General features: G+C 40.1%; 1 protein-coding gene and 1 long non-coding RNA gene across 2 annotated transcripts; both read left to right on the plus strand.

Annotated features, from left to right (window-relative positions):
• Window positions 1-2566: 2566 nt before the first annotated feature.
• LOC308082042 (roquin-1-like) lies at window positions 2567-11101 on the plus strand (the record flags this gene model as incomplete). The annotated part of the gene is made up of 10 exons (XM_080423653.1): window positions 2567-2572; window positions 2734-2855; window positions 3588-3648; window positions 5537-5782; window positions 6692-6835; window positions 6960-7144; window positions 7475-7678; window positions 7879-7945; window positions 9330-9389; window positions 11088-11101. Exons 2-10 carry the CDS (start codon window positions 2769-2771, stop codon window positions 11099-11101), a joined length of 1068 nt encoding a protein of 355 aa, XP_080279779.1. The 5' UTR covers window positions 2567-2572; window positions 2734-2768.
• Window positions 11102-12043: 942 nt separating this feature from the next.
• On the plus strand, window positions 12044-16748 carry LOC308082760. The gene is made up of 3 exons (XR_013932950.1): window positions 12044-12080; window positions 13219-13293; window positions 16490-16748. It is a non-coding gene; the product is annotated as an uncharacterized lncRNA (long non-coding RNA).
• The last annotated feature ends 1983 nt before the right edge of the window (window positions 16749-18731 follow it).

Genomic DNA, 18731 nt, shown 5'->3' on the forward strand with positions numbered 1-18731 from the left:
GGGCTTGTTTCTAAAAGGGTAGTTGCTTATTTTGGGCTAGTTGTTTCTAATATGTAGTTGCTTGTTTGGGCTTGTTTCCAAATGTCATTTAAACCAGTAGTTCTTAAACATGTTCATGTCAAGGACCCCCTAAATTAATATGCATTTGTCCACAGACCGCTATCTGAAAATATTTTGAGCCAGGATTTGTGTTGTTAAAATGTTTAAAAATGCTCCAATATTACCTCATTTCTTCAAGATATTTTGTTTCCTTTTGAAAGCAAAATAGCCTTTAAAAAAATCGCTTCTTTTGGGCTTGTTTTCATAGACGTTGTTGCTTATTTCTCTCACACAATCTGGCAACTCCAGGTGTCTCTGGGAGCGACGCGACGCGTTGTTGGTAAATCTGTGCAACAAGATGTATGAAAGAGCTCTTAAAACATAATATCAGACACATACGTTTGCAAAGGTCCAGTGGGGTTTGTGATGATGAAAGTTGGTCTTTTATGGTGAAATGACGTCTTGTTTACCGCAATGTAAATGTAGCTACGCTATGATGCTGCGTTCACATAAAAAGGTACATGCTATGCTATGCTACCGTTCATTTTCAATGGAAGCCAGCGACATGAAGATACAAAGCAACATCCGACGTTTGTAGCTGTAGCTCTGCTCTAGCGACAAACATTCAAAGATACAAACAAAGCTAATTCAAGTTGAGCTGGGTTCAAGGTTGAAGTGGTTAATGGATGTTTTGTAATAATCAAAATCTACAAAGTAACTAGTTACTATTAAGTCAGTGGTGGAAAGTAACTAAGTGCATTTACTTAAGCATTGTACTAAAGTACAGTACTTGAGTATTTCCAATTTCCAATACTTGTTCTACTCCACTACATCTCAGAGGCAAATTTACGTTTACTCCACTACAATTATTTGACATCTTTAGTTAGTTACTTTGAAGGTTTTGATTATTACTTGAGCCCTATACCAGTGGTTCTCAAACTTTTTCGTGCCAAGGACCCCCAAATTGATATGTATGTGGCCGCGGACCCCCACCTGAAAATATGCTGTGCCAGGCGGGACCCCCAGAAGCAAAGATTTGTGTTGCCTTTAAACATGTAGCCTTTAAAAAAGAAGGATTCAAAGATTTGCACACATTTTCAAGATTTTTCTAAAATAGCAGATCTACAAACTCATAGCGCGGTACTTGTTGCTGAACTATGAGCTTGTAGATCTGCTATTTTTGAATAGCCAAAGTATAACATATGGATAAAGGGGTTATAATGATTGTGACGCTTTAGTAACTAATTTGTCTGGGGACCCCTGGTCCCCAGAAAAGCTTGGGTTATCCTCTCTGTATCTGTCAAGTTTTTGTTTCATAAAAATCCACTGTTGTCATGTTATGAGCTTCTTTCTGTCAATAAACAAATAAAGTTTGTTTTCAATAACGCAACGTCCTCCTGCATTATGTGCAATTTCAAAACGGGTGGTATGCAGGACAGCATAATCACCTGCACTGATTACATTGACAGAAAGTAGGTCCTACCATGTGTACCGGGATTTTTTTTGAAGGAAACGCTGCAGCATTCAGCAGCTGCTGTTATTGCTGTACCTATTTTGAATGTTTTCCTTCCTTTTTTCAAATTCAAAACATATTTCAGAAGCACTGGATGTGCAGCTGTTCAGCAGACTGACCACCATCTGAAAATACTTTGTGCCAGGGACCCCCATACTAGATTTGTGTTGTTGAAATGTTTCAAAAAGATGCCACATTTTCAATTATTTTCAAGATGCTTTTGAAAATAGTCAATCTACAATGCGATTAGTAACTAAAGCTATTTAGACCGGATCTAAGCACTGAACAGTAAATAGAAACACCTTTAGAAAACTAGAGCAGATGTACAAGCTCACAACGTGTCATAATGCGACGCAGCTTGTACATCTGCTATTTTCAAACAGCCAAAGTACATAATAGGGCTCAAGTTGTTAATGTACGTTTTGCAATAGTAAACTCTAAGTAACTAGTAACTAAAGCTTTCAAATAATTGTAGTGGAGTAAAAGTATAATATTTTCCTCTGAGATGTAATGGAGTAGGAGTAAAAGTATTAAATGTTGGAAATACTCAAGTGAAAAGAAATAGCTTTTTTTATTTTATTTCTTTGTGTCATCACTTCCAATTTCACGTATGTATTCTGTATCCTGTATGGGGTTTTCTCCTGATTGGACATCATTGGTATCCGACCTAAAATGCATTGCAACCCCTGGTAGATCTTAAAGCTTGTATGCACGGCCAAATACATATGGATTTGGGGGTCCTTGACATGAAATAAGTTTGAGAACCACAGAGCTAGAAAGCAGATCATTCATTTATCTAACTGTTTAAAAGCCTTTTCAGTTGTACAGGGAAGCCAAGAGCCATTCATCTGTGTGTTTCATTGTGAGCAGAGGCCCCTTAGGGGGTTCTTACACGGCCCTGGATATTCATGACTTCAACAGTTTTCTGGTGATAACATTTTGTTGTTTTCCGTCAGGATGGTGATAATATGGCAAGTGAAGAACAACGTGGCAAAAAAAGAAAAATAACATCAAACAAGGGTAAATGCTTTGTTTTATGTATGTATTGATTGATTCATAATCAAGACTTGTCCTCAGATAACAAATAAAGTACATTGCAAAGGAGTGGACATAATGTAGGAAAAGTGTGAGAATGTAAATTAGATAATAGATGTATTTCAAACCTGTTTGTGTCACTATAGAACAGCACCAAGTGGAGCAGTCTGTTCAAGGTGACATGCTGCTTCAATCACTGCAGGATGTTGACAACTCCTTGCTGGCTGCCTACCATGAGGTCCAAAGATTACTGCTGCTCAAACAACAGGTGCTGTAGCCCACACGCTGCTAGGGATGGGAGGGTAATCGTATCATGGAGCTTTTAATTGTCTCCGCCAGGCCGAAGGCGTGGCCGAGACTATGTTTTGCCCCCTGTCCGTGTGTCCGTCCGTCCGGTTTTGGACAGCTAGTCTTCGGCACTGTTAAACCGATTGGTGTGAAACTGTGCATACACACTCCCACATCTGCCTTTTACAGCGCCACCAGGAGGCCAAATTTCTATAGTCATGTGATCAAGACGGATCTGTCAGATTTGTCATATTTCATTGTGATTGGCTAAGATGGGCATCTAAAGTTTGCAGTAGTGGCTCGTTAAAAAAAAGCCTCAAATCATGAACGACATGTTCGACTGTCGTGAAAGGCAGAGGAAGAAATACCAACCGTTTCACATTGGCCTATTATAGCACCACCAGGAGACTTTTTGCAACAAAATAAATAAACATATTACTCCTTCACGTTTTGTCCAAACAACACAAATCGGTACACATGTCTATAGTCATGTGATCAAGACGGATCTCTCAACTTCAACAGATTCCGCTCACCTCTATAATGACTGAATTCCGAACATTGCTGGCCCACAATAACATACCTGACCTGGCGGAGACTCTGTCTAGTTCATCCTGAAATAGTTCTTCGTCATACACTGGACCTGATCTGGCTCTGTACTCTGTTGGACCACTTTTTGTCTATGCCAAATGCCAAACTTTCTTTCTGTTTTTAGTGGACCACTGAATGTTGCAGTCTGCTAAACAAGCGACGAGAGATCCTGCAATTGCTGCAAGGTAGGAGATTGAGAAAGCAATAATTTTACATATTTTTAATACTAATGAGCCCTGTATAGTCACTATAACTTTGAAGATATTGTTTGTTTTCCACAATGAAAACAAGCCCCATGGGATTTTTTTGTTACACTTTTAGCATAGCTTGTTGAATTATACTCGCCATACTATTTGCAACGTGTTAATAAAGTATTCAATCAATCAGTGAAAAACTCCACAAAACAACTAAATGATATAGCTATGGTATAGTGCTTGGTGTGGAAGGTCACTAGCCCAAGCCTTGACTACCATGCAGTCTTATGTAAAGGTAAAAATGTTATTTAGATGGCATGTTATTCAGACAGATGAAATGTTAATTTGTTGACCCGGCATCCTATAGTTTATATAGTTCCAATGTACATATTTATTTTGTGATATTATAATGCTTAGACTGATGCTAGCTGGTTCTTGGTTTACCTATGATCCTAGATTACTGAGGCACTACACTGTCTCTATGCATTTGATGCATTACCTTGTGTTTACCTTGCTTACTGTAAATCATCTGGATTAAGAGTGTCTACTGAATTGTAAATTGGAAGGTCCCTAAAGACTTGCACACCATGCCTGGTTTATTTGTGTGATTTATTCACACATCAGTAACAATTTTTCAAACTTGTGTCCAGTCAATGCAATGTTATATTTTCTTTTCTTCTCTTTTTTCTACCAGTTGTGCACTGATCTAAGCTCATCTGACCCAAAAATACTTAGTAGCGTAGTATGATGCGATTTGAAAGTGTTGGTAAGACTTTTATATTAAGGTTGGGTCTATAGCCTAATGTGTTATAACCACATTTATAATGCATTATCTGCACTAATAAGGAATTATAACACTTGCGTGACAACTTATAACAAGGTTTAAGAAGTATTCTAACTTTAAACAAAACATCTACTGATGCACAAACTTGGACACATCATCAATGTTGTTTCCTGGAGTCACTGGGTGTTTCAGGTCTTGCAACAGACACCCTCCTCCAGGCGACCCGACCGAGTTTGATCAGACCCTGGTCTGTGTCCAAGTGGCATGCTACAGCCCCCACTGTCTCTTGGGGGAAGTTGGAGACAGTGCTAATTAGGGGTTAGGGTGGCAAGTGGGATGTTAACAGCAAGTGTTGGCGACACGAGGAGGCTCTAGGCACTGTGGGTTGACTCTGGGCCTGGCTCCCCCTTCGTCTGACCAGAAGTGGGCATTCTTCTGTGCGTTGCGTCGTCATCATTGCTGCTAGGAAAGAACATCTCATTCTGCCTTGATGGATTTTTAAACCCCCCTTGTTTACCGCAGTCTGTAGTTTTTGGGTTCTTCCTCACAGAAGAAGTGGTTTGGGCTGCCAACCCACTCCAACCCGGGTTAAAATAATATAATGTATAAGTGTATATAATACATTATAAACTCAGTGGAACAGCACATAACTAGGTAACACTTTACTTAAAGGTCGGGTCTATAATGCATTATAATCACATTTATAATGCACTTATAATGGAATACTTCATAACACTTGTTATAAATGTTTATAATTATGCAGAACAACGTATAACAAAGACACTTTATAACTAAGTGAAGGTAGTTATAATATGATGTTCCACTGAGCTTATAATGCATTATAAACATTGTTAGAAGTTGTCATACATGATTTATAATGCTTTAAAAGTGCATTATTAATTAAGTTAAGTGTTACCAAAGTGTATTTTGTAGATACCATGGAGTGGCTATTTTCAGTTAGAAATGAGACCAACTAACTTAACTCTTAATCTGTTACAATCTTTTTGTTCATTTATTTGTTTAGCTCTTGGTTTGCACCAGCTTTTAATTGGCAGGAATCCGTTAACCCCATTATTCTCTCCATGTCTTGTTCAGACAGGAACACAGATGGAGAGAACAGAGTACCACTGGCTGCAGCTGCCACTGTATCCCCAAGACCACCTTCCCCCCTGTTATCCAACCTTGGCACGCCCCCCATCTTACAGCCATCACCTACCAGAGCCTCAACGTCTTCCATCACCCTGACTCAACCACTCTCTGTTTCTCTTCCAAGTGTGCAAAGATGTGAGCCATGCACAGATGAACCAGAAACAAAGAGGCCCAAGTACAGTTGCAACTCAGGTCCGTTTCACTAAGACTAGAGGGTTCAAGTGGTTAATGCTGCAATGTCTGTTTGCTATAGTGAGTGTCTGTGTGAGGGCCTGTGATGGCTTTGTCCTTCATGTCTGATATGTAGAGATGCTTTGGTCAAATGGTAATTTAGTAAAAGGATACATGAAGCAGCTCCTTCATATCTTGATGACTAACTCCCTGATAACCAGAAGATAGCAAAGCTACTAATGGGAATGTATGCTTCAACCAATTAACCAACCATCATATTGTTACTGTCAGGTGGAAACCTTGTACGCCCAAAACTGTTACTTTTCATAAATTGGAAAAAAGAAGCTGTGTTCCAATGGATCAAATGTAGTTATTATTTAGTCACAAGCTCTTGTTGGTACTTTTCATTGGCTCAATATTTATAAAACCCATAGGCAGACTTAACCAGACTTAAATGAAATCAATCAATCAATAAATCAATTTGTAAAAATAGCAGATATATAAGCTCACAACTATTGTTGCTAATTGTGTGTGACACTGTTATCTGACGAAGTAAGGCGTTAAATTACAGAAACAAAAAGTTCAAATATTGCGATGCAAGGTTTCTGCCTGACGGCAACAACATAATATGCAGCTCTACAATGAAATAAGATGTGATCTATTTTAACTAGTAAAAATAAAATCAATATGTGGCAGTCAGTGAGGTTGGAGGGACTTTTTTTTGTATGGTGGTAGTTGAAGATATTTGATTCCAGCTTATTGATGTGTGCAAGAATAAACTCAAATTTAAAATAGTCACGTTCATCATCACACTTTACTGCCTGTCCAAAATTGTTTTAGGAACAACCAACCTAGAATGCAACTACAAATTCTGGACAGTTAAACTATTCCATTGTCATACCAAACTGGACTCCTGTGTCATTTCACTAGGGATGGGTCTGAGCAGCACAACTCAGAGCATGGTGGTGCACTCTACGAGAAAGCGCACCGCCACTGAAGTCACCCAGCAGCACCAAAACCTGCAGCAGCTCTTGTCCATCCTCCGTGCACGAGGATGTCCGTTCCTTGGCCCAGGTAAAAAGAAAGCCCTCAGCTCGTTTGAGAACACCCACTCCATGTTTGCTCAGTGTTCTTTGTTTGTGATTTATGAGAAATCAGTGCTTCTGTCTCTCATGATTTTGTTTTGTTTCGTCCGCAGGGGATCTATCCACGCAGGCGATGGTTCTGAAGCTGGTGATTCTAGCTATGGGGGATGGCTCGTTTCTCTCCAGAAACGAGCTGGTTCTTTTTGTGGTCGAGAAGCTGAAGCCAAACTTTCCACAGCCCAAAAAGCAGAACACAGAACATGTGTTGAGGCTCCTCTTCAGAGCTTCTTGCTTCGAGGTTGGTTTTGTGACTAAGAACAAGCAATAGACATTTTACAAATTTATTTGATATATGTGCCAAACAGTCAGTCACCTGGTATAATTGTGCAGCAGGGGTCTTACTTGAATGTAGTTACCACTTTGTCTACATAAAAAGTCCTACATATAATCACATTTTTTTGCATATCCAACCCTGAGATGAGCTTAAGCCAAATGATATAGTTCCCCAATGGAAATTATATATACCTTAGGCAACCATCAAAAAAGTATTAAAATAATAAAATGAAACCATAAAATCTCTCCCAGAAGCAGAAATGTAAGCCTCCTTACTATCTTCCTCGTCGCCTAGGTTGAAGAACGTAATGAAGACTCGTCCCTGAAACTGCAGCTGAAAGAAGAGTTCCGCCAATATAAGGCTTTACAACACAAGCGTGACTGTATAATTGTTCGAATTGCCATGGAGGGGGGGCTGTGCATCAGATCGAAAGAGTGGTCCTTCCTGTTTTATGGAAATAAGGGCCAACAGTCTCGCATGCAGTCTATATTAGATCAGGTATGTGCTGCATGTGTTATTGTGTGAGCGGGCAACGTCTACTCACTCAGATTTCCTGTTTTCTGTGCCCATACAGCATAATGTTTGTGTATTCCTGCGACGTTACAATTTGTTTGGCTGGGTATCATCCGGTTTCATTTGTCTTTGCCTGTGAATCAGAAAACCTCAGCCGTCATTGAATATATCATTCACTTTTACAGTATATGTGTGCCATCACCCCACAGAGGACAGGAGACCCAGCCCCTGGACCCATTGACCACAGTCCTGGTAAGGAATCAGCGACTGTCTTTTTGTGCTGTGGAGCTTACAATGTATTTGCAGACCTGCCGACATGTACACATTCGCCCCGCATTTTCACATCAAAGTACGGCAGTACGACTGCAAAATTAAAAGCTGACGGACGCAACGTCCAACTCTCACTCTCTCTCTCTGTCTCCTGCTCTCTCTCGCTCTTACCTCTGCAACACCATGGTAATGTGTACGCAATGCTTTGTGGTCTTGTAGTTTGGCTATTTGCTACGAGCGACCACATTGTTGTAAAATGATGTATATAAATCAGGCTTGATTAAACATCTCCCGGTACGCTGTCAAAAAGACTGTACCAGCACAGGACAAACCAGCTGCAGTAGGTGGATCATCTTCTGTTAATTAGCTACTCACTATTATGTACAATAGCTTGATGTCCATTTATGTAATGGTAATGGTATGGTCTTGTATGGTTACAACTGTGGGTCATTGTATTCCTAATTAGTTATTTTTAGACCGCTAATGTTGGTAAAGACGTCTTCCATCAAGATGTTTTATGAGTCATATTATTTAGAGCTGTAAATGAACATCAATCCAAATTTAAATGGAATGAAATGAACAGCAGTTTATAGGGAGGATTTTTGCTGGGTAGTTTACTTGAAGGATTCTTTGTAATAACATTGTGAAATTGGCTCTAAAAAAGCTTTTTGAATTAATCCAGCAACGTTAAATGTGACGTTACATTTATAGTAGCCTAGTCCACAAAATCTCCAACAGTCATGTTAATTTTCTTACAAAAGAACTGCCAACCTGAGAGATTTACTTTACAGTCTACATTAGACTAGAGTCTTAAAGGAGATTTTGTTTACATATGCAGTCGCCTAATGTCCATTTAATTAAATAGGTTTCTCTTTTTCACCCCTACCCAGTTAGCGTGTGTGCGTGTAACAAGGGGGTGTGTCATTAATATTATTGTTGGTGCTCATTTTCCTGTGCGTCTACTCAGACCACCAGAGGTAGTCTAATACCATGAGAGAACATCTAAATTATTATATACACTATAATAGCATTAGTATGCAAATGAGGGTGAGGGTTACACAAGGAAGTCTGAATGTATTTCCTTTCCACTTGAAATCTAACCATGCACCCTTATGCTGTGTAATGATAGTTACAAATGGAGAAAAGAACACTGAGGATTTCACTTTATACTTAGTTGGTTATTAGTCCTTCACAAATGCACTGACAATAGTTGACCAGACGATGGCACTGTTGGCTAATTTATTCACTGTGGTCCTGGGTTCATTGTTTAAACTCTGGCAGCTGATAATTGTTGAATAACTTGATGATATGGAGGCTAGTGGGAAGTAACCATGTTAAAGCAAAGTTTTGTTTTTGTTCATTGAAGCTCCTCCTCCTCCTAAAAAGAATAAGGCCAAGACGCTTCCTGCCAAGAAGCATGATAAAGGTAAGACTGGATTCAGGCCTCTCATTTAGTTTGAACTGGGATTTATATATGGTACATAGACCAATTATCTGTTTACAAATATTGAGACTGCACGCACACATTCCGGTTTAATGTAATAATTTTCCAACAGATCCCCAAACCTGTTTTGGGGAGCAATGTGTGACAAAATGCACATTATATTATTATATTTATCTGCTTGATCTATGGGTGTTATTATATACGAGTGATATGTAACATCTGATCTACTTTTGCATGTTATTATATACGAGTGATATGTAACATGTAGGACACTAGAAGCAATATGAACATTTCCTATTCACGTGAGGGGTAATGGGTCTGGTTAGGGGGTGATTGAATGATTTGTGCCACCCGACGTTACTAATAGAGGGTGCGGTTCAAGGGGGGGGGAATCAAACAAACAACCTGTGTAGCAGAAGCAACAGGAGGAAGAGAGAGGAGATCTCCTAGGCGCCAGCGTTACTGTGTTCAAGTTTAAGTAAAAGTTTAAACATAATAGCAAGCTGCAGCCAACAACAGACAACGGACGAGCCCTGCGGACAATGGACATTAATTGTCGTTGCGACACCGTGGGGATTCGAGTGCTGGGTGAATGGATGAAACACCGTGGAGCGGAGGAATTCTGACGGAGCCGCCGCGGTGAGATAAACCCGAGCTGTGTGTTCTGTTGGATTACAATTTACGGGGTACCCCAAACTTAAGTGATTATTTGGATCGCCGATGCGGAATGCCGTTTGCGTTTCGTTTTGGATTAAAGGACATAATAGACACTCTCGAGGCCGCGGTCACAAGAGGCCGTTCGGACTATAACGTGGGGCTGTTTGTTATTGTTTGTCAAGCGAGTAGGCGTCTGTCCGTGCAGCGCTCTGACTAAGTAACTTTTGTTGTACCTTGTGTTTATTGTTTACGGGGGGAACTGTGATTTGGGAGTTTGTGAAAGAAGTACTGTTTTGTTCATCTGTTTATTTATTTAGTTTTGTAGGGAAAGAGTTAGGGACAGAAGTTGATTTAAAGCCGATGTGTATTATTTATTTACCATTTAATTTGTCAATTGTTTAATTTGTGGCTTACTTATATAAAGTAATTTCAGTTCAAAACCTGCCGATCCCGTTGTTTTTCCTTTTAGTTAATAGTTATCCTTTCAAGGTAAAGGCCGATTGTTACATGTGGGTCATTGTATTCCTAATTAGTTATTTTTAGACCACTAATGTTGGTAAAGACGTCTTCCATCAAGATGTTTTATGAGTCATATTATTTAGAGCTGTAAATGAACATCAATCCAAATTTAAATGAAATGAACAGCAGTTTATAGGGAGGATTTTTGCTGGGTAGTTTACTTGAAGGATTCTTTGTAATAACATTGTGAAATTGGCTCTAAAAAAGCTTTTTGAATTAATCCAGCAACGTTAAATGTGACGTTACATTTATAGTAGACTAGTCCACAAAATCTCCAACAGTCATGTTAATTTTCTTACAAAAGAACTGTCAACCTGAGGGATTGACTTTACAGTCTACATTAGACTAGAGTCTTAAAGGAGATTTTGTTTACAGTCGCCTAATGTCCATTTAATTCAATATGTTTCTCTTTTTCACCCCTACCCAGTTTGCGTGTGTGCGTGTAACAAGGGGGTGTGTCATTAATATTATTGTTGGTGCTCATTTTCCTGTGCGTCTACTCAGACCACCAGAGGTAGTCTAATACCATGAGAGAACATCTACATTATTATATACACTATAATAGCATTAGTATGCAAATGAGGGTGAGGGTTACACAAGGAAGTCTGAATGTATTTCCTTTCCACTTGAAATCTAACCATGCACCCTTATGCTGTGTAATGATAGTTACAAATGGAGAAAAGAACACTGAGGATTTTACTTTATACTTAGTTGGTTATTAGTCCTTCACAAATGCACTGACAATAGTTGACCAGACGATGGCACTGTTGGCTAATTTATTCACTGTGGTCCTGGGTTCATTGTTTAAACTCTGGCAGCTGATAATTGTTGAATAACTTGATGATATGGAGGCTAGTGGGAAGTAACCATGTTAAAGTAATACTAGGTAACGTTTTCAACAAAACTAAAGTTAAATTGTATATCTTTTGTGGCAAAAGTTTCACAACACCCACTCCATGAATTTCACCCCAGGAAGCCTTTTATTTATATATTTTCTATTGAACGTGGACGGGGGGGACTTTCCTGGGAAAATGACGTTCCTGGCCAACGTCATGACGTCGTGGCCGACAGGAACTACCGCAACGGTTTCCTGTTTGGCCAGGAACTACCGCGCTAATAACAAAAAGGAACCTCATGCTGATTTTAAGAGAATGTAGGATTGGAAGATCGAAAAAGAACAGAAAAAGAAAGCACAGCTCATGGTAACTAATGCTCCACTGGCTAAGAGAAACGATCCGTAGATAGTATAAAACAATTAAAAGATCGCTTTTTGAAACGCTTCCGGCTTCCGGTGAAAACGAATGGAATTCTGGGTAATCGAGGACTACGGAAATTGTATGCAGTGACGGTAGTGACCAGCAGAGGTTGCTAAAAATCGTTATTTGTGATTCTGCATTGTACAACTTTAAAGCAAAGTTTTGTTTTTGTTCATTGAAGCTCCTCCTCCTCCTAAAAAGAATAAGGCCAAGACTCTTCCTGCCAAGAAGCATGATAAAGGTAAGACTGGATTCAGGCCTCTCATTTAGTTTGAACTGGGATTTATATATGGTACATAGACCAATTATCTGTTTACAAATATTGAGACTGCACGCACACATTCCGGTTTAATGTAATAATTTTCCAACAGATCCCCAAACCTGTTTTGGGGAGCAATGTTTTTTGTTCATTCAACGTCCTCCTGTGTGTTGGCGGACAGGCTGTCCCTATGCTTTGGCATGCAACACTGTTGCACGCTGAGAATAAAGCTCACAACGCGTTGCGGATGCGACCGTTGTGCACTAGTAGGTCTGCTATATTCTCGGTGCGAAGGAACCATAAATGAGGCTTTATCGCCTGCAGCTGGGCGAGCAGGCAGGCTTTGGCGCTATAGTCATGAGGAGCGCTCCATCCGTGCCTCTCACAGCTTATGATAGTGGCTGGAGGCGGGGTTTTGAGGACCGTTTCGAGAATTGATCACTATTATTGCTTGCACACAACAGAAACCAAGGAGTATATTTCAAGAGGGCGATCTCACAATAAACATCCTACGCCTGCTTCCTCTGCATTGGGAGGAAAACACGTGACTGCCGTGACCACTTTTCCATTGCGTCAAATGATCAGTGTGACAATGTCTGATAAGGGGTCGATACTGTGTGTGTGTGTGTGTGTGTGTGTGTGTGTGTTAAAGAGCAGTTGAGCAGTTTTGAGTGTCTCTCTTATCGTGTGCATGTAGGCATACATGTGCATTAGGTCAACATGATACTGATGAAAACATGAATATTTAATTAAGCAATATAACTTATCAACATATTATTGTTGATAAGTTATATGGATTCCTTGGATCAAAACACACTTTTTGCTACAGTAGGCTACTACTCCTACATATTTTGTACAAAACTCACAGAAATCGGTACACATTATCTCTGGGGTCCTGTGATCAAGATGTATGAGTCAGAGTTTTCAGCTCTCATTCCAATTGGCTAAGACTGCCTTCCAAAGCGTGTGGGCCCTGGGTAGGCAGCCCGGTCTGGCGGAGACCTGTGCTCTGAGGAGCACACTTTCCTAATTATGTGCAGCGCGTAGCTCAGGCACCAAAATGATGCACCAAAATGTCTGTTGTGTTAAAGCAAAATTTTGTTTTTGTTTTTGTTCATAGAAGCTCCTAAAAAGAGGAAGTCTGAGAAGACCAAACAAATTCCCCCTGCCAAGAAGGCAAAACTTAGTGCTGAAGGTAAGACTGGATGCAGGCTTCTCATTTTGTGGGGGGGGGGGGGGGGGGGGGGGGTGTGTGTGTGTGTGTGTGTGTGTGTGTGTGTGTGTGTGTGTGTGTGTGTGTGTGTGTGTGTGTGTGTGTGTGTGTGTGTGTGTGTGTGTGTGTGTGTGTGTGTGTGTGTGTGTGTGTGTGTCGGGGCTCCGACAGTGAAATGACGGTTCCAATAAAGCCCCAGTCGACCCGACGATTGCAAAGTGAAAGCATTAGTGCAAAGGGAAAACAAAAATCTCGTCACATGATGGCACTAAATGATTGGAGCATTCTGATGCTGTCAAAAGTGAAGGTTCAAGCCAAAAGTTAGAAGTCGGGGCAGTTATATCACGATAAGCAAGCTGGCAAACCCAAATGCAGAGACTAAACACAGGGAGTCGGGTTAAAAGGTCTTTATTCAAACCAAGGTGAAAGTAGGGGTTGGTGGCGTTGAAGTGAGCAGGCAGGCAGGGCAGAGGCCTGGCAGTAGGCAGGCAGGCAGGCAGTGGAACAGGTGAGCTGGGTTCTGAAGCAGAGGAGAAGAGTTTGAGTTGAAGGTAACACAGGAGCAAAATACTATAGGAACACAAGAAGTAATTCTAGGGAAAACTTGAATTAACTAGACTAGTAACGTCACTAGAAAATACAACTGGCAAGAGTCATGCTACTACCATGGGAGGTTGTGCAATGATTTGGCGATGAGTGGAGTGAAGACCAGGGTTATTGCCTCACAGTACGCAGGTGCGTCAACTGAGGGAGATGAGGTGACCATAGAGACACACGGCCGCCTACAAATTCACGCCCACTTTTGAGACAGCGCACCCACTGGAGGTAAGGTAGAACGATTTACTGCAGCTGTCAATGCAATCCATATGAGAGGCATCGTAAAATACCATAATTTCACTGGTTGACTACTGAGGCTGTACCGATTATTTTTGTGTTCTAATAAAGTGTTGTTTGATTTGTCCTTTTTAATGTGACATATCTGCCATCGCAATATACAAGCCACAATATACTATAATATACTCATCAGTGTGTCAAAAGAAATCTAAAATTTAAGTGGTCGCATGGTATATACGTCACAGACGCATCCCTTTTTTTCAATTGTTTTTCAATTCCCATTTCTCATGTAAAAAAAATGTAGGCTATTTATTTTGGACAATTATCTAAACAGCATCTTGCAAGACTAACTGTATATATCATTACTAACCTGAAGAATTCACTAAGTAGTTGAAAATGTTGGGATATGTCACTCAAGTTTATACAACACCGGGATCAATTTTTCATGTACCGTCAGAGCTCCGCGGTAGGTAGAGAATTAACATAAGCCTATGACATGTTCAAAATATAGACATGAACAAAGTCAGTCGGGATTTAGGCTGCCCCAACGCTCCTGATTTCGTGTATAGAGGGGCGGGTGTATAGAGCCGGCGAGAGATTGCGCCTGATCCCATTGGTTCACCGATCTGTCCGTCAACCCCCGCCCCGTTAACACAACATTACGAGCGACGCCGACTGCACTCTGGTTGGTTGGGAAATGAAACACTTCCTCATACCGAGTACACCGACGCGCAAGTGGCAAATTAAATGTGAAACACATCAACTTTTGAGAAAACAAGGAGAAATGTTGTCAAAGACACTCCATACATTTGGAAACATATTTTGTATTCAAATCTATATCGTCTCCAGTTCATGTACGATTATTTTAAAAGTAGGCTAACTGTCATATCCTCTCATATGGATTGCATTGACAGCTCCAGTACACTATTATCCCGTACCTCGAGTGGGTGCGTCTCAATAGTGGGCGTGAATTTGGAGGCGGCCGTGTGTCTCTATAGACAGGTGTGCCAAAGCTGGAAGCTGGGAGGCAAGCCTATGCCTAGTTTGCCAACACAGAGCCACAGATTGTGACAGATTGTTGATATTATCGTAACATTTTGGTTAATGGTTCAAAATGGTAAAACAATCGAGTTGTCATAACTAACAAGTTATGTCAATCGAGTTGTCATAACTAAGCACAACGGAAACTCCAAAGCCGATTATAATGATAAACTGTGACAGAAAATGATGATTAACATTAGCAATGGCTAGAAGAACGATTACACACATCTAAAGACAACGTGGATTTTCTTTTATTTACCAACTGTCCAATGAGCATTGACTGGGATTATACATCATGTTATGACCAGGGGCGCTGCCAGCAGCAGCAACCAGGGAGGCTATGTTTAGGTAAGAAAGTAAGAAACACAGGTCTTATTTAACGCTGGACAACTTGTATTAATAACATTATCAATTGGCAACTACTTTGGCATTCGGGCATTTCGGGGCCTCAGGTTTTGTACGGGTTGGGGTCTGTATATGTCACGATTCTATACGGGTCGGGTCTGACATCTTGCGGTACTGCTCGGGTCAGTACCTCAGATTTCTAACAATAGCTCGGCTCTAGTCGGCTCCGGGTGCAATTGTCACGCGTCCATTCCGGTCCGGGTCCGTCTTATTGGACCTGTGAAGACCTCTAGTGTGTGTTAATGACCATGTGAGCAGTTTGGCTGTACCTAACTGTCTCTCTTATCTTGTACATGTAGGCATATGTGCATTAGGGCTACATGTTCCGGATGAAAACATTAATATTTTATTAAGCAATATGACTTATCAACATAATATTGTTATTGATAATGGTATCTTGGTTTGAGTGTCGAATGGATTTTATCCAATACAGGTGCTAAACCGGTACTTTTACAATTATGCTAGTGCCTAAAAGATGCCAGATCAAATACCTTTCAATACAAAAAAAGCTGACATTAATGGTCAGTGACATTATTATAATTTGTTCTGTTTAAAGTATACTTGGATATAAATAATAAAAAAACATTGACCAAATAAAAATGCACAGTATATAAATAAATACTGAGGTACCTCTACTGTATACATGTAGCAAAAAAAGCTGAAATGCCAGATAAATGTCCTTGATTTGCTTAATTGAACTTGGGAGAGCCTCAGCAGATATAATGTATGTTATATTGGTTGTCCACCTTACGGTCAGGTTAACTTTTTGGCTCCAGAACATTGTTTCTGTGAAAATGTTGGGTTTTAACCCGATCTAAACCAAGGATATCATGCAGGAAGATTGCAAGCTTTAAACTAACCGTGTTAAAGCAAAATGTGTTTTTGTTTTTGTTCATAGAAGCTCCTGTTGCCGGTTGCCGCTACTAAGAAGATAAAGACTACACTGTAACCAAGGGCCCAGCTTGAAAGTTTTACATTGAGGCCCCTGCTGGTGTCAGAAAGAATTTATCTTAACGCAAGCGGATGGGTTTTTGACAAAGTTTAGACTAGATTTTCTTACCTTAACACATTCCATGCCAGAGTTTAACAGCAAGTTATTGTTAAAGGAGTAGTTCACCCAAAAAATTACTTATTTTCTATCAATTACACACCTCATGAAGCACTGAATTCATGGAGATTCTTTTGTTTTTGTCTATTCCTAAGCCAATAATTTGATTACCGGCAGAAAGATGCTAATGTATCCGGTCGGAGACTCAAAGGAGTCTCTTTGAGTGTCCTAAAGGAAATACACCCAGTCATCAAATTATTGGCTCAGGAATGCGTCAAAAACAAAAAAATCTCCATGAATTCAAGGCTTCATGGGGTGTGTAACTGATAGAAAATAAGTCGTTTTTTGGGTGAACTATTCCTTTAAAAAGAAAAACGATTGTTATCAGTTTACAACATTATTTTGTACTTTAAAAGTACAGCTATTTACTGGCAAGCTGTCAATACTTACTTACTATGCTTCGCCAATTATTTGGGGGCCCACTTGCTATATTCTCACGGCCCACCAGTTGGCCCCATCCTACGGGTTTATATTTGGTTTGTTTTCATTTATTTATACGGTACTACAGTGGTGGATAATTTTTTTGGATGGTGTGACCTTGGGTTTCAAAATGTCTACGTTTTAATAAATGTTTTATTGTGGATGTGACTCGGTTTTATCTAACAGTTGAATTTAATGCAATGTTAATTATTTTTTTATTAACAGCAAGCCAGGTCTCAAAACACAAATTTGCAATTTAACTGTAAAAGTATTCTACAATAACATTGTGTTTTAACACAACATTAATATTATATATTTGTAAACTTGAAACATGACTTTTCTTGGTGATGATTTGATTTTGATTTATTTTGAAATGCAAAAACCACATGGTTACAGCAGTTCGAGGATTACACAAGAAAGTCCTGAGACTAATTTCCATTGAGGTCCTCTCACATTTAACAGTCAATAAGTTAAAAATACATTACAATACAAAGAACATGACATTAACATATACAGTACACACACACACACACACACAAACAAGTGCTCACTAACTTTCCCGCCTAGACTAATGACCCTCTATAGGGGAACCTTTTCTAATAGGCATGTTTTTGTCTGCTGCTTAAAAGACCTCAGATTGGTTGTCAGTTCGACACTGGTTTTGAGATTGTTCCACTGTGTGGCTCCTATGTCAGTAAATGAACCCTTTCCCAATTTACTTTTAAAGGCAGGATGGCTCACATCTGCTACACTGGCTCTAGTGAGAAAATGGTGTACTTCGTTTCTCTGAGTAAAACATGTCTTTAAAAATATGGGGACCTCGCCATATATGATCGTATGAACCATGGTCAATCTGGCCATGGTTGACCTCTCTAAACTGGTTCCTACCTCTATATGTGTTCTGGGTCCCAACCCTAGAATGACCAGTCTATTCTGAGCTGAATGTAGTTTGGTTTTATGGGATTTCATTAAGCCCTCGAACCAAGATGTACATGCAAAAGCAAAGTGGCACAGAATAAGGGAGTTGGCCACCACCTGTTTAGTCTCCCTATCTAGGTACCTTAGCTGTCCGTGCCAAAAGCTTTGTCAGTCCGGCAACCTTGCTCAGTACCTTGCTGGCCATACTTTGGCCGTCTAAGTTACCCTCCAAGATCCAACCCAGATATTTCACAGATGATTTTGCTGCTATGAAGTCCGAATTTAATTTAACCTTGAATTCAGGGCTCTTTCCTAATTTGATTTTAGAGCCAAACAGAATTGATTCTGTCTTCCCAGAGTGTAAAGATAACTTCAATAAGCCAGGAATTAACATTTGCCAATTCCTCACTCAGGGAACTCTCCAGTGTGGCTTACTCCTTATGGGACATCAGCAGAGCAGAATCATCAGCGTACAAGAATAAATCACAGCTACAGGCGTCTGTCATATCATTCACGTACACTAAAAATAGGGCTGGGCCCAGAATGCTTCCTTGAGGAACTCCACATTCCATGATGTTAGGGTCGGGAAAAAAAGCATGCTCTGAAAAAAAAAAAGAAGACCTGCAGCCCACCCATCTGACCACTTAACAGGGCAGTCTATGGGCTGCTTGTTAAGTCATCAGATGGGTGGGTC

The sequence above is a fragment of the Gymnoscopelus braueri genome, assembly GCF_963280865.1.
Source record: "Gymnoscopelus braueri genome assembly, chromosome: 3".
Classification (NCBI taxonomy): Eukaryota; Metazoa; Chordata; class Actinopteri; order Myctophiformes; family Myctophidae; genus Gymnoscopelus; species Gymnoscopelus braueri.